Source organism: Pecten maximus, chromosome 8, assembly GCF_902652985.1.
Source record: "Pecten maximus chromosome 8, xPecMax1.1, whole genome shotgun sequence".
NCBI classification, from domain to species: domain Eukaryota; kingdom Metazoa; phylum Mollusca; class Bivalvia; order Pectinida; family Pectinidae; genus Pecten; species Pecten maximus.
The window spans coordinates 17,734,539-17,749,566 of NC_047022.1; the positions used below are offsets into that span (position 1 = coordinate 17,734,539).

General features: G+C 32.5%; 1 protein-coding gene across 1 annotated transcript; it reads left to right on the top strand.

The window, feature by feature from the left end:
- The first annotated feature begins 6 nt into the window (after positions 1-6).
- On the top strand, positions 7-7,130 carry LOC117332644 (DNA polymerase delta subunit 4-like). The gene is made up of 4 exons (XM_033891629.1): positions 7-191; positions 3,580-3,708; positions 4,119-4,230; positions 5,124-7,130. Exons 1-4 carry the CDS (start codon positions 92-94, stop codon positions 5,146-5,148), a joined length of 366 nt encoding a protein of 121 aa, XP_033747520.1. The 5' UTR covers positions 7-91; the 3' UTR covers positions 5,149-7,130.
- The last annotated feature ends 7,898 nt before the right edge of the window (positions 7,131-15,028 follow it).

A 15,028-nucleotide genomic window follows, 5' to 3' on the forward strand; every position in this document is an offset into this window, starting at 1 on the left:
TGAAAGATTGCACTGTCAGCAAATCACAGAAGCGTCGTCTCCTAAAGCAAAAGGATTTAGATCTACAGGCCACTTAGGTGTTTATTCAGCAATGTCAAGCTCTAGATTCATTTCAGATTCGTTTAAATATGTCAAGAGGCCATCAGCGAATCAAGTGTTGAAGCGATCTGATCATGTCAGTGGAAATGATGGTAGGTTTCTGTACTGTACAGCTGTTGTACATGTATGTCAATAGACAGGTGAGGTTATACATGTATATTAACGTTACTTCAGTCAGGTATAGACTTTATATATATAGTCATGAATTGGATATCAACTTATAATATCGTATCTTATCTTAAACATTTAGCTCAAAACTGGAGAATTTGACAAGTATTAAGTTTAATGTAAAAGTGAAACGCAGAGATATCAGGAGGTTATGCAGCAGATCTAGAGGGTCTCACTAGTTACCGACAAGAGCCGACAAGAAACTAGATTTACCGACAAGAGCCGACAAGAAGTTAGAATTACCGACAAGAAAGAAAATGAGAGATAAAATAGTTTTTATTTATTAATACAATGTAAGATTTGTTGATTTTTTTATTTAGGAATATTTTGTGATCTGAAATAATGGTTGTGACAGGTAATATTGAGCCGACAAGAAGAATAGATCTACCGACAAGAGGCTTGAATTAACGACAAGAAGCCAATAAGACAGAAAATGAAATACAAAATAGTTGCTTTTTTAATTTATTTATAAATACAATGCTTGATATGCTTTTTACCTTTTCTTTTTTTTTTCTCTCTTTCTTTTCTATTTTTGATTGTTTTGTGGTGTCTGATACAATGGTGGTGACAGGTAAAATTGAGCCGACAAGAAAAATATATCTACCGACAAGAGAATGGAATTACCGACAAGAAAGATAATAAAAGATAAAACGCATTTTATTTACCAATACTATGTTTGATTTGTTTATTTATTAGTTATTTATTAGCTATTTGGATTGTTTTGTGGTCTAATGTAATCTAATGTTGGCGACAGGTAATTGAGCCGAAAAGAAAAACTGATTTACCGACAAGAGGCTGGAATTACCGACAAGAAGCCGATAGGAAAGAAAATGAAATAAAAAATAGTTGCTTTTTAATTTATTTATTATCACAATGTTTGATTTGTTTATATTTTTTATTTTGGATTGTTTTGTGGTCTAATGCAATGTTGGCGTGAGGCTTGAATTACTGACAAGATGACGATAAGAGACAAAGTATGTAGAATTATTCTTTATTTCTTAGTTTTTTTTTTGTTTTTTGTTTTTTTTATGTATTTGTTTTGTAGAACTCTTAGCCATGCATTTTGTCAACTATAAATGCATTTTACCAGACTTTATTTCCCCAAATATGTACAGATATACAAACGGTCCCACCAAACAAAAGCATTCGAAGTTAAACATATTCTGTTGGTGAATGTTTTTGGTCTCAACAGTTAAATATTCCACCACTGACGTTCCCACCAGACTCACTGAAGTTTTATTTTTTTAAGTGATAGAGTTTTTGCATTTTTTGTGCGTTTTCTTTGCCCAGGTTTACGTGCCAAGGATTGAGTTTGTGGGATTGTGAGACTACCAGCCGTTGACTTAGGAATCTTTGCAGTGTGATTTAAAACATTGGAGGCTGTTTACTGGTGGACTTAACTCGAAGTCCCCATGGCCGTATAATGCACCATGTATTAAACTTTCTTGTACATACAGACGAAAAACATGTATATAAACATTTTGTCATGTCTAATATTTTGTCGCAGTTCTTCAAAGATATTCAGTTCGGGTGCTGGTATTATGTGTTTTCACTGCATAGGAAGCCAGCCAGCTAAGTGTATGTTGTCATTGTGTAAGATTTCGCTGGTCATTATTACTCTTGGCAAAAATTTGTGTATACAAGTTACCCGTGGACGCGTGTGTCCCCTATGGTCAATCGGCACGTGGCTCATAGGTGAAGGTATGATAGTATAATTTCTAAATATGGGCCCGCCCACATCGCCAATTACTATTTTTCATTATCTGGTAGTTGGTGTCAGAATTAATTCATTGCAACAATTTCTAATAATCAATCTACACGAACTTATATAAAATAAAAAATATTGTGATTTAACTTTTTAAAATTAGTACGAAATTTGGAATATATCATGGGTAGTTATTGTAATCAATACAAAATTAACATTGAAGTTATTCCAATGCAGTGAAATTATTAGAAACGAAGATACAGAAACAATTGTATCAATCATTTTCTGGTAATGCAATCATTGTCGATATATACATGTATTACTACATTGTACGTGTAATTAAATTAGTATAAATCAAGAAATAAAAAAGATCGTATTGTTCATTTTCTTGTCGGCAGACTAATTATAACCTCTTGTCGGTAAATCATTTTTTTCTTGTCGGCTCAATTAACTGTCGCCAACATTACATTAGACAACAAAACAATCCAAATAGATAATAAATAACTAATAAATGAACAAATCAAACATAGTTCTGATAAATACAATGTGTTTTATCTTTCATTTTCTTTCTTGTCGGTAATTCAAGCCTCTTCTCGGTAGATCTATTTTTCTTGTCGGCTCAATATTACCTGTCACAACCATTATATCAGACCACAAAATATTCCTAAATAAAAAAATCAACAAATCATAGATTGTTTTAATAAATAAAAACTATTTTATCTCTCATTTTCTTTCTTGTCGGCTTCTTGTCGGTAATTCTAACTTCTTGTCGGCTCTTGTCGGTAAATCTAGTTTCTTGTCGGCTCTTGTCGGCTCTTGTCGGTAACTAGTGAGACCCCCGAGAAGTCGATGTTTTTGTCAAATGAGAAAATCGTCCTACTCGCCATATATATTATGTCATCTGAAACTGCTGAATCGCTGAGTTGGCATCGTTGAAACTAAGCTTATTCAAGCATATGGATATGCATTTATCTTTTTTTTTTAATGCTTCACCACTGAGTATTCCAGTTGTGCACTGTATTTCTTTAAAGTTGTACTTGTATTTTTAGTTTAGTACAATTTTTATTAAAAAAGGTTAAAAGTATTTTCAATCCATCTTTTGTAGGGTTAGGCCCTCACTTATTGTATTGTTAAAAACACACATACCACAACGTTCGTTATGTAATTGCCATCAGTCAATTTTTTGTAATCGGTAGAGTATATGTACTAATTAAGGTTTGTTTAATTTTTGTTTAATAAAGACCAGAATGATGCCGAGAATTTCCATGGATGTTTTTTCCAGTGTTTGATTAGTCTCTCCTTAAAACAGTTTATACTTAGTGCCGATACTACCTCTTCTGGCAATTTATTCCAAGTCTGGCGATACTACCTCTTCTGGCAATTTATTCCAAGTCTGGATGGCATGGTGAATGAACAGATTTCCATTGCTCTGATTCGAAATTCTTTTATGGCTTTTTGAATAGTTTTTTGGAATGCCCCCTTGTTGAACTATAATCGTGATATTGAAATAATGTTATCAGACAATTGATGAGAAAGACCACTTTGATATCTTTAGTTCAATGACTAAAAAGTTCAACAGCGTATTTTTTTTTTTTAATTTTCTTTAGGTATTACTCCTTCGTCAAGTAAAGCAGACCCAAATGAATCTATACCTAGGCCTGGCCACTTCCTCGGAAAAAGTGAAAAAGATTTCCTTCGTGAATTTGACATGAACCTTGAATTTGGACCATGTATTGGTAAATATACACACAGTCACACAATACAGTTTGAGTGAATACTAAGTGATACATATACTGTATATATATAAATATATCTATCTCTGACAAAGTTACTGTAGTAATCAATTTTGTCATATCCTCTATATGAGACATAATCTCATTTTCAAGTTTCAAGGCTTATGTTCTTGATTAGTGATCTAGTGTACGTAGATGTTTTTGAAAGCAACCCCAGGATTTTTAAGCTTTTCTTCTGTGACAAAATAATTTAAAGAAAATTGACAAAGATTGCAGTTTTACCTATTTCATAGTTATAAGAATATGATAATGCGACAATGTAAGGTTTCTGCTTAATTTATCTATTTTCTCTCAATTTCTTTTACACATTTGATTTTGAAAGGCATTGTTGTATTTGAAACCATTTAATACAGGTATTACTCGTCTTGAGAGATGGGAAAGAGCACACAAACATGGCCTTCAACCACCTCCAGAGGTGAAGGAACTGGTAATCCGACACTTTGATGATCCGAAATATACAGAATGGTAAGCTTGGTCATGACTGTCCACATAAAGATGTTAATGTTTAATTAATGTCTGGTTAGCTTTTTATGCTACATCACACAATTGTCATCAAATTCAGTTTAAAGGTTGTGCCAGGAGTTCATCGTACATTTATTTATAGTTAATATATATAGGATGCTGATAGTTTAAACTGTTTACATGAGAGCTCTTTATGGATAAAGCATTTGTAATTCAATTCAATATCTTTTTAACATATTTTGGACTTCGCTGAATGACAAAATTTTATGTTAAGTTCTCTGTCCTATTTTTTTTATTTTAGACATTCATTTCCTTAATTTCAGGTTAGCTCTATTTCCTTATATCAATTTTCTAAATTTTATGTTTAGCTCTGTTTCCAAAATTTTGTGTTTAACACTATTTCCTGAATTTTATGTTTAGCTCTATTGCCTTAACTTTTTAACTCAGTTTCTAATTTTTTGTTACGCTCTTTGCATTTAGCTTGTCGTGAGCTTTAGGTCTATTTCATAAATTCTATATAGAGCACTAAATTCCTGAACTTTGCATTTAGCACTTACTACAGTCTATTTCCTGAATTTTATATCTAGATAAGTTCCCTGAATATTTATTTAGCTCCAGCTCCTGAATTTTGAGTATAGCTCTTTCCCTAAACTTTGTATTATCTCTATTTCCATCAAAGCGAGAACAGGGGCATATGTGTACATGTTTCACAACATATATGTTGATATGTTTGACCTTGAGTTAAAAGTTTAATCTTTAGAAATGCATATTAACTTCTTATAAATTGTGTACCCAGTTGTGATTTTTGACGGCATGATTTTTCTCTTTTTCTTTTTCAATGTATCAATTTTTTTTCTATCGGATATAAATTTGAAAATCTTTCCTGTCTGTTGCAGTGTTTGGAATGATTATGTGATCTGATCTAATATAAGCGGAGTAAGCGGAGTAATGGATGGCAGATGAAGCTCTGTATATAACCAGGAGAGTTTTATGACAGTTGTCAAAGGGATCAAATCATGTGTTTATATAGACCAACTAATGGTTTTGTTTGAAACTGATGGGTAGAAACCATAATATTTTGGGAAACATGACAATCCAGTGGAATTTACTTCCTCAACGAACCATTCCTATATAAATCTCAAAATATTACAGAAAAGTATGGCTAAAAAAGTGCACTTCTTACATATGCAGTAAAAGAAGCAAAACATATGTTTCAATTTCATTCCAGTTTAAAATTTATTTATTGTGCAACATTAATTGTTTTTTGCATTTGATAATAAGTATTTTGTGGTGGATAACAAACTTTTAATAGTTGTTTGATAAGGGGTATCCACACAACTATCAAATTGACTTGAAACTTTGAAATAGTTCATGTCATGAAAATGTAATTTCTGGGATAGATTAAGGTTGATATACATTGTATTTCGATTTATAAAAAAAGTAATATATTAAATCTGTACATAAGTAACATTTAATTGATTTATTAGTGTTGTTATTCGTTTACCTTTAATGCATCTGCTCTTTAAAAACATATTTTGATACTTTGATTATACTGCACAAATTTGATATGAGACATAGAGTTGCAAAGAAAATTATTTCACTAGTAAACGAACAATTCATTAGAACATTGGAAATTTCAACACAGTTATCAGTGACACAAATCTAGATGTGTTATAAGCAAGGTTTATATACAGGTGTTCATCAATGTGTATTTTATCATAATGTCACCATAAGCAATATTTCTTATCATTTTTATCATTATTCATTGATATATATTTTATATATATATATTTATATCTGTCATTTTTATGTATGATTATGTCTATAATAATTTACACTTTAATACTATTTCATACCTTTAATTTTACCAATGGCTTGAGATGCCATCAATGATACAGTGTTTGATATACATGTATATTTCTTATAATGAAAAAATGAAAAGCTTTCATTTTGATTACATTTATTTATGATATTTTTATCAGTTATACATTTTGAAATTAACTGTAGTTTGCAAATGTAAAAACAAAAAGTAAACTTGCATGTACATTTAAGTAATCATGCATTGAAATCATGTTTAGAAAGTAGAATATATTGTGGAAAATTTGTTTTGTGTTACAATGCTTGTAATTTTCTCTGGACAATAGTATTCTAGATTATTTTAAACTTAAATACGCTGGTGCTGAATATATTAATGCTAACTTTTAAGAATTTTGTTGTAGTTTAATGTTTTCTTATTGTATAAACATATTTACTTTGTTTAAGCATACCAAATGTTTAACAATGTACTGTTACCATATTTCTAGCCATACTTGTATTTATGTAAACAGTATGTACCAAAGTACTCACATGTTTAATGTTTTTGTATGATGCAGATCATTTTTGTTATTAAAGACATCATTTTTGCTGCATTTTAATGAAAATGACAAAAAAAACCCACAGTTATCTCCCTTGATTTTCTAACATTTTTATTTTGGTTTTTTTATCCACTTTCTTTTCGTTTTCTTGTGTTGTCAACTTGTATAAAAAGTAAATAAATCATTTGTGGGAAGATTGAAAAATATAGTTGATGTTTTTCATTTAATACAGTTTACTATTCATATAATGTTTTGAAATTAAAATACTCTTAATATGATTTTTTGAAATTAAAAGAAATATCTATACGATAAGTGAGAATAACCAATCATTTACTGAAAGCTAAAATTAAGTACTTTTTGTTGCCATTGGGATGTGGATATTTCTAGGTTTTTGTTAGATTTTTCATCACTGTTTGACTTTGAATGAGATTTTATCAAATATGCATTGTAAAGATCATTTAAGTCTAGTCATGACTTAAAATATGAGAAGCTCATTGTTTTTATATCAGAGATATAAGTTATTTTCATTGCCATTTTGTTAAACAATTCCACCCATACCCAGTGATTCTATATTTAGATGAAAATTTGTGTATAAACGGTAGCTTTATATATTAGGAGTAAGAGTGTTCTGAAACAAATTAACTTCTCTCTTGTTTTGTTCAGCTATGTTTGTTTGTTTATTTTGTATGATGATTTGTTGTTTCATTATTTAATCAATATATGGATATATTTACATGTATTTTTATTTGAAAATAAATCTTACAATCTTACGTAGAAATGAATGATGTTATTTATTTGTTCAACTATAACCAATCCCAGCCCCGCCATTGTTACCTCCAAAACATTTGTTCCCTTCGTGTCAACACAATTAACCATGGAATCTCGACAGAGCTCAATGATTATTATTGCTGACATTATAAACGACGTAGATTATTTTCATGAAATTTATATTTTCATTTATTTTCATTAAAGGAAGGGGGAGAGGGGCATTCACTCAAGGGATTTGTTTGTTTTTGTTTAACGTCCTATTAACAGCCAGGGTCATTTAAGGACGTGCCAGGTTTTGGAGGTGGAGGAAAGCCGGAGTACCTGGAGAAAAACCACCGGCCTACGGTCAGTACCTGGCAACTCACGTAGGTTTCGAACTCGCAACCCAGAGGTGGAGGGCTAGTGTTAAAGTGTCGGGACACCTTAACCACTCGGCCACCGCGGCCACTCAAGGGATACATGTAGCATGCTAGCGCTTCATGTTGAATTTGCCTTTGTCCAGTTGACATTCATCAGCCCATAACTTCCAAGTGAAAGAAGCTTATATTTACATTTGACAACAATTTTTAAAGACTATATCAAGGAATTTTGCTCCTACGATAAATGAACAAATTATTATCGTCAAAGACGGAACAGCTTTTCCAACAGCCATCTTTTGTTATCGCCGACGTGACAATTATGACGTCACTATAATAATAACGTCATAATATAGATTTGGAAGTTTTTTGGAAGACTCGTAACCTTCAAGTGAGCTGGGTAAAGTTATATAGCGGGGCTGCAGTGTAAATGTAAATATATAGAGGATATTGAATGGTTCCCCGTTTAATATAACATATTTCATGAGTATGACAGAATAAATATATATAATATTCTGTCATACGAGTGAAATATATGTTTTATTTAACGGGAATCCATTCAATTGTCTTTTTTATTGCATTTCATAAACTTCAAAACAAAATTAAAAACATCGGATAATTGATAGTGTCAAAAAGTGCGGGAATCAGTAATGACGTCATCTCTTTGTGACGTTACTTCACGTCAACTTGACGGCGCCATTTTGAAAGGACTGATCAACGCAATTCAAGCATTTTCTGCTATTATAGGAGTATATGTGCATGAATAGCTTACTTCAAGTGAGTATTTTGTCAAAAACAAGTATGAAAATTTCAGAAATACAGTTTATTTATCTCCGCTTTGATTGGAAAAATCGTCAAGTTTCAACGAGGTGAATACAAAGGTCCTCTCTGATTGGTCAAAAAAGGAAAACTTATATTTTCACTGCAAAATCTTATATTTTCATTGTTCACCGCTGCAGTGAAAATATAAGTTTTATTAGTTTGATAAATTTCTATATTTCACAGATCAAAAATGCAATAAATATAAATATTACATGGATGAGTGTGATAAATTGCCACTGGGCATGTTTGTAATAGCACAATAATTGCCTCATAAATAACTTTTGACGTCACAATAAATATATGAACTCGCACGATTGTCTCTGTAGAAAACACATGTCCGAGTCGAAAGTCTTCTGTGTTTTGTAGAAATTTACTTGAGAGTTTTCTCATACATTTCAATAAATAGACCCGCGACTATGGCATATATAGTTTATTTAAGTGCATGCAGTTCAATTAATAATTGGATATTTATTATATTTTTACCAATGAAATATCGAAAATTATTCATTCTATAAAAGTGATATTTTTCACTAGGCCTAGTGAAAATATAAGTTTTTCTTATTTAACCAATCAAAACACTGCTTACAAACGACCATGGCATGGCGTTAATTAAAAGCAGACCCGGTAAATTTTGCTACAAAATCTAAAAAAAAACTTTGCCAAAAAAAACCCCCCAAAAAACAAAAAAAAACACAGAATATCTAACAGAATTTTTAGTAATACCAAATATATTTCACTCGTGTGGCTAATATTGAAAATGTCCACTAGTGCTGCGCAGTCGTGAAAAATATATAAATATTAGCCCCATTCGTGAGATATATTTGGTATTACTGAAGACGCTGTTAGATATCCTCTATATATTGTTTATTCCAGTATTAAAACAATACCGTAACGTCAATACATAATTGTATATAGTACATTCTATATAAACCAATTAATAAAAACATATTATGTTACAATTAATATGATGCCCAGATTTAGGTGAAAACCAAAATTGAGATACAGTATTAATGTATCAAGAAAACTGCAGATATCTTGCTATATAGTCGGATTAACATGTAGACAGGATAAGATTCAGCGAAGAACTGGTGAACTGCCCCAATCTTCCTTGCCTATAACCTCTCACGTTTCCTATTAATTTCTCCCTTTAGGACGTTTTCTTCATCGATACAATTATATCATAGTGTATCTTATATAATGTTTACCATACTATATCTTAGATAATATTCGCCATAAGATATCTTATATAATAGTTGCTATATTATATCTAAGGTAATATTCGCCATAATATATTTTCGATAATATTCGCCATAGAACATCTTATATAATATTCGCCATAAGATATCTTATATAATATTCGCCATAAGATATCTTTTATAATATTGGCCATAATATATCTTATATAATAGTTGCTATATTTTATCTAAGGTAATATGAATTCGCCATAATATATCTTATAAAGGATCTTGGCGAGAGCGAGCTAGTAAGACCAATGATAGTTGAAAAATAAACAACCATATTCATTAGATTCAAAATGGTCGTTTTATCGATAGAGAAAACGACAGTTTGTAATATGATCATCATTTCCATTTGATATCATAACATACATTAACATATTAGAACATTTGGTCTTAGATGAGACCAAAATATGTCATTACATGAATTTTAATATATCTGTTAATTAACTTAATAACACCTAATTTCTACATATAAAACCAATACAATGAGATTTTGGTCTCTTCCAGAGACAGAATAGAATATAATTCGAGATAATTAAGAGGTATGTATGTAATCATCTAAATATAGGTTGGAGCAAGGGGAAGGAAGTGGGCGACTTACGATCCAAATTTTCCAGTCAAATTACTAAGTAATCCTTTTGTTTTTGTTTGATAAATTTTATCGATATATCATTCTGCTAAGCCTCATCACTTCCAGCTCCCAGCTGACCCTTCGTGCAATGTTTTTAAACAAACTCTTATCCATAAAAACATAGTCCATAATTTTTTACAACAAAAATATATAACTTTGCACAGAGCTGCATAAAATGAATTAAAATGATATTTTGATTTTCATTTATTCAGGATCTTGGCAAGAATGAGCTAGTAAGACCAATGATATTTGAAAACAAGAAAGTGAACATGAAAACAAACTACTTTTTGCTAATGACAGTTACACTTTAAACATGTTCACGTTATGCATGGTAACGCTAAATGTTATCATTCTTTTCATTTGACAATGTCAGTCGTAACTGACAAAATAATTAAACAATTTCAAAATACATTAAAAGTGGTGACATGCTAAAATGATAATATTTTGTATTCAATAAATTTGCCCTTTGACCGTCACATGACAGGATTTGAAACTCACAATACGTGGCATCCACTAGATGGTTTACCATCTAATCAGTGTGCTGTTCAAGCTGTTACGTCTCCTGATGCAGGAACTCAATAACATGTCCTGAGTTCACATGAAGGTGATGCTATTTTAAATGTCCTCTTAATGTTCTCGCATGGGCTTCTCAAATGTCACACAATTAACCCACACAACGTATTGGTTTCCTCGACCCTATGTCCACCACAACAACTTCCTTATCAATTCATTTAGGTGCGGCTGATGCCATTTAAATAAACTTAAACACAACTTTTAAGACCCGCAGCAACCTTCCTCGACCCAATGCCCAGGAAGGAGACGGAGGACCATGTTATATTATGACTGGTTAAAATGCAACACATTATAATGATACGCATTACCTGATGCCCTCAAACGCCATACTTCGACCCTATGCCCAAGATAGAGATGTGACGGATTTCAAGGTAGGAAACAGAATTGTTCATGATTTTTGGATATCGCACAGAGTTGGCAACAGTATGTAACGCTTGAATGCAAGAGATTACCATCTACCCATATGTTTAATACCTTCGTCCGAAAAGACCATTACTGGTAAATGTACTAGCTGCCCCAATACGAAAACGATGGGATTTGAAAAAAAAGATGGAGGTAGGCCTGCACAGTTGAGGGAATTTGCAAGGTAAGTTGTAAAATATTGATAAGAGACTGGAATTCCCCCTGGAAAGCGGAAAAGGGGACCTGGATGTTTGAATGTAATGTATTTTAATTACCTTAGAATGAAGTGAAGGTAATCTCAACTCTGTCTATCTGGCTATTGAAATTTTTGACAAAATTGAATATCGTGAAACTGAAGGACATTTGACTTTGATTTATTGACAGTCATTTCTCCTACCCGTACGAAATCATGGAAAGCCAACAAATACATGCTCTTGAACATCACTTGTTGGTAAGCTGATGCATTAACTACTGCTTACGACTCTATCAGCTCCCTCAAAATTGATAGAGTAATAGGTAACCTACTATCTACTTTGGTGGATGTCTTTTGAACAGAGGCCAGCAATTTCTTGATAATGAAATTTTGAGATGGATTTGGATATCCTACTAAACTGTTAATGTAACCTATCGCTGTCACGTATGTATTGACAGCTGCTGTAACAAAACTCTTGATATGTAAAAATGTAATACGTGTGTATACAGAGCTACTGTATCAAGCGCGGTTGGTAATTGTGCAGGCATACCCAAGACCCCCTGTGTAAATTGTCACAGTAGTTTGTAAGCCCTTTTATATGCCTGCTTAATTTTGGGGAGAAATGACATTTTCCAGCAGATTCTCAAGATATGCTTTCAGATATGGATGAGATCTGAGGGAATGGCTGTCGGATTGTGGTCCATATGAGGAGCTAGCTGATGGAATGACTCGACCTGCAACTGTTCTGTTTTTCCTTGCTTGACTGTTTATTAAGAATATCTACGACAGCTGCATTGTCAGTATGAAATAGGATACATGAATTAACAAGCTGTTCACACAAAACTTCTACAGCCAGGACAATAGGAAATAATTATTTGATAGTTATACGGAATGGTAGTAATTCCTGAGACCACTTATCAAGGAACCAAGAGTTACCCAAAAGTGCCCCGAACCTAGCATCTGTGTAAAAATGTAACTGATCAGAGTTGTGAAAGAAATAAAGATTTGCCATTAAATGATTGGATGAAAATTTCCCACCTCTGCAAGTCAGCACCTGCTTCTTTATTCAGACGAATGTGATGGTGCCCTTTAATGACACCCCTAGTCAGATCAATTAATTAACTACTCTGCATGCAAATTTTAATAAACCCAACAGAGATTGGAGTTCCTTTAACGTGACTTTCTTCCGTTTAGGAAACAACCCCAGACATTCACATATTTTACTCACTTTCTCCATTGGAAGCATAGCCTCCATTTTTTCTGTATCAAGCTCTATGCCCCAAAATATGATTGTTGACTGTTTTACTCTGTTTTAGGGGAATATTTGTACTAGAACAAAATTGCAGGAAGGAACTCAAATCTTGTTGACATTAAGGAGAATTTGATGGGCCTACAAATAAAAAATCATCCAGTATATGAACCATGCCTGCAACTTTATATTTATTAACCATGATCCAATGAATCGCAGGGCTTATTTTTTTCGAACAATTGACAAGACGCTGCACATCATACCCAAAACTTCGTAATCACCAGGGTGAACTGGAATAAAGCGATATGCTGATTCAATGTCGGACACGTAAGTATTGTCTGGGTATAAAAGATTATGTATAAACCTGAATTCATTTTGTTCTTTCTTTATAACCAAGCTGAATTGAGAAACCTGAAGATTGGGAAATGGGGGATTAGAGAAGGGACCCTCAAGCCGACCTAAATTAACCTCATGCTGAACGTTTTGTCCAAGCGCGTGTGGTAAATCTAGAGCTGATTTTAGATTGCTTGCATCGCGTGCAGCTCGATCTCTCTCATATGTCAATTGAAAACCTTGTGTAAAACCTTCAAACAGAATAGACAGCTTTGGATGATCATAGCCCTTTAACTCTTCTATAAATACAAAATGTACTTGCACATTGATAGGAGTTGGCATTTTATTTCTTTGAATTTCTATTGGAAGATTGTTGATTGGCGTTCTGTGACACTTTGGGGAATCTGATCTGTTAGTATGTTGAGGGCATTGCTGGGTGGGGTGAGACTCTCCACATTTTGAGTATCCTTTTAAGTGCAGGAATTTGCACTTTGCCACCCTGAAGCACGTGCCGGTTTCGAAAATGTCCAACATTTGTTTCGGAGACCCGCTGTTTGCCTTTGATTGCATGGCACAATCCTGCAAATAAAGTTCGGAGTTCACTACCTCCCAACGCAATGTTGTAAGGTGTTGATACCATTTCCTAAATTAGGTATCATAGGACATTGCAGCAGCAAAAGCCAGCCTGTTTTGATAGGGTCTGCACAATACACTACTTGCGTATTCCATGAGGTTTGCTGCCTCATGAGGATGAGTTTGAAAATAAACTGCTACAAAAATGTGGAACGCATAAATCCACTGGTCTGTTGCTCGCAGCTGCTGTTGCTTGGGGACCAATGAAACTGTGGAGCCATCTACTTGAAGCTTTAGTCCTAGCATCCAAATTGATATCTAACGGACATTTTCCTAATCCAGATTGTGAACTGGACCCATGTGTTGCAAAAGATGGAGCTGGCTGGTTCATCGCAGCGGGGAATTCCGTAGACAGTGGAGCACCTAGAGATGCCGATGGTTGCTGTGTAAACTGTGTTTAAGCATACCAAATGTTTAACAATGTACTGTTACTATATTTGTAGCCATACTTGTATTTATGTAAACAGTATGTACCAAAGTACTCACATGTTTAATGTTTTTGTATGATGCAGATCATTTTTGTTATTAAAGACATCATTTTTGCTGCATTTTAATGAAAATGACAAAAAAAACCCACAGTTATCTCCCTTGATTTTCTAACATTTTTATTTTGTTTTTTTTATCCACTTTCTTTTCGTTTTCTTGTGTTGTCAACTTGTATAAAAAGTAAATAAATCATTTGTGGGAAGATTGAAAAATATAGTTGATGTTTTTCATTTAATACAGTTTACTATTCATATAATGTTTTGAAATTAAAATACTCTTAATATGATTTTTTGAAATTAAAAGAAATATCTATATGATAAGTGAGAATAACCAATCATTTACTGAAAGCTTAAATTAAGTACTTTTTGTTGCCATTGGGATGTGGATATTTCTAGGTTTTTGTTAGATTTTTCATCACTGTTTGACTTTGAATGAGATTTTATCAAATATGCATTGTAAAGATCATTTAAGTCTAGTCATGACTTAAAATATGAGAAGCTCATTGTTTTTATATCAGAGATATAAGTTATTTTCATTGCCATTTTGTTAAACAATTCCACCCATACCCAGTGATTCTATATTTAGATGAAAATTTGTGTATAAACGGTAGCTTTATATATTAGGAGTAAGAGTGTTCTGAAACAAATTAACTTCTCTCTTGTTTTGTTCAGCTATGTTTGTTTGTTTATTTTGTATGATGATTTGTTGTTTCATTATTTAATCAATATATGGATATATTTACATGTATTTTTATTTGAAAATA

Coding starts and splice junctions, on each gene's coding strand:
- LOC117332644 (XM_033891629.1), top strand. CDS start 92: ATGTCAAGCTCTAGATTCATTTCAGATTCGTTTAAATATGTCAAGAGG. Junction 3,709..4,118: donor TGAATTTGGACCATGTATTG/GTAAATATACAC, acceptor CATTTAATACAG/GTATTACTCGTCTTGAGAGA. Junction 4,231..5,123: donor GATCCGAAATATACAGAATG/GTAAGCTTGGTC, acceptor TGTCTGTTGCAG/TGTTTGGAATGATTATGTGA.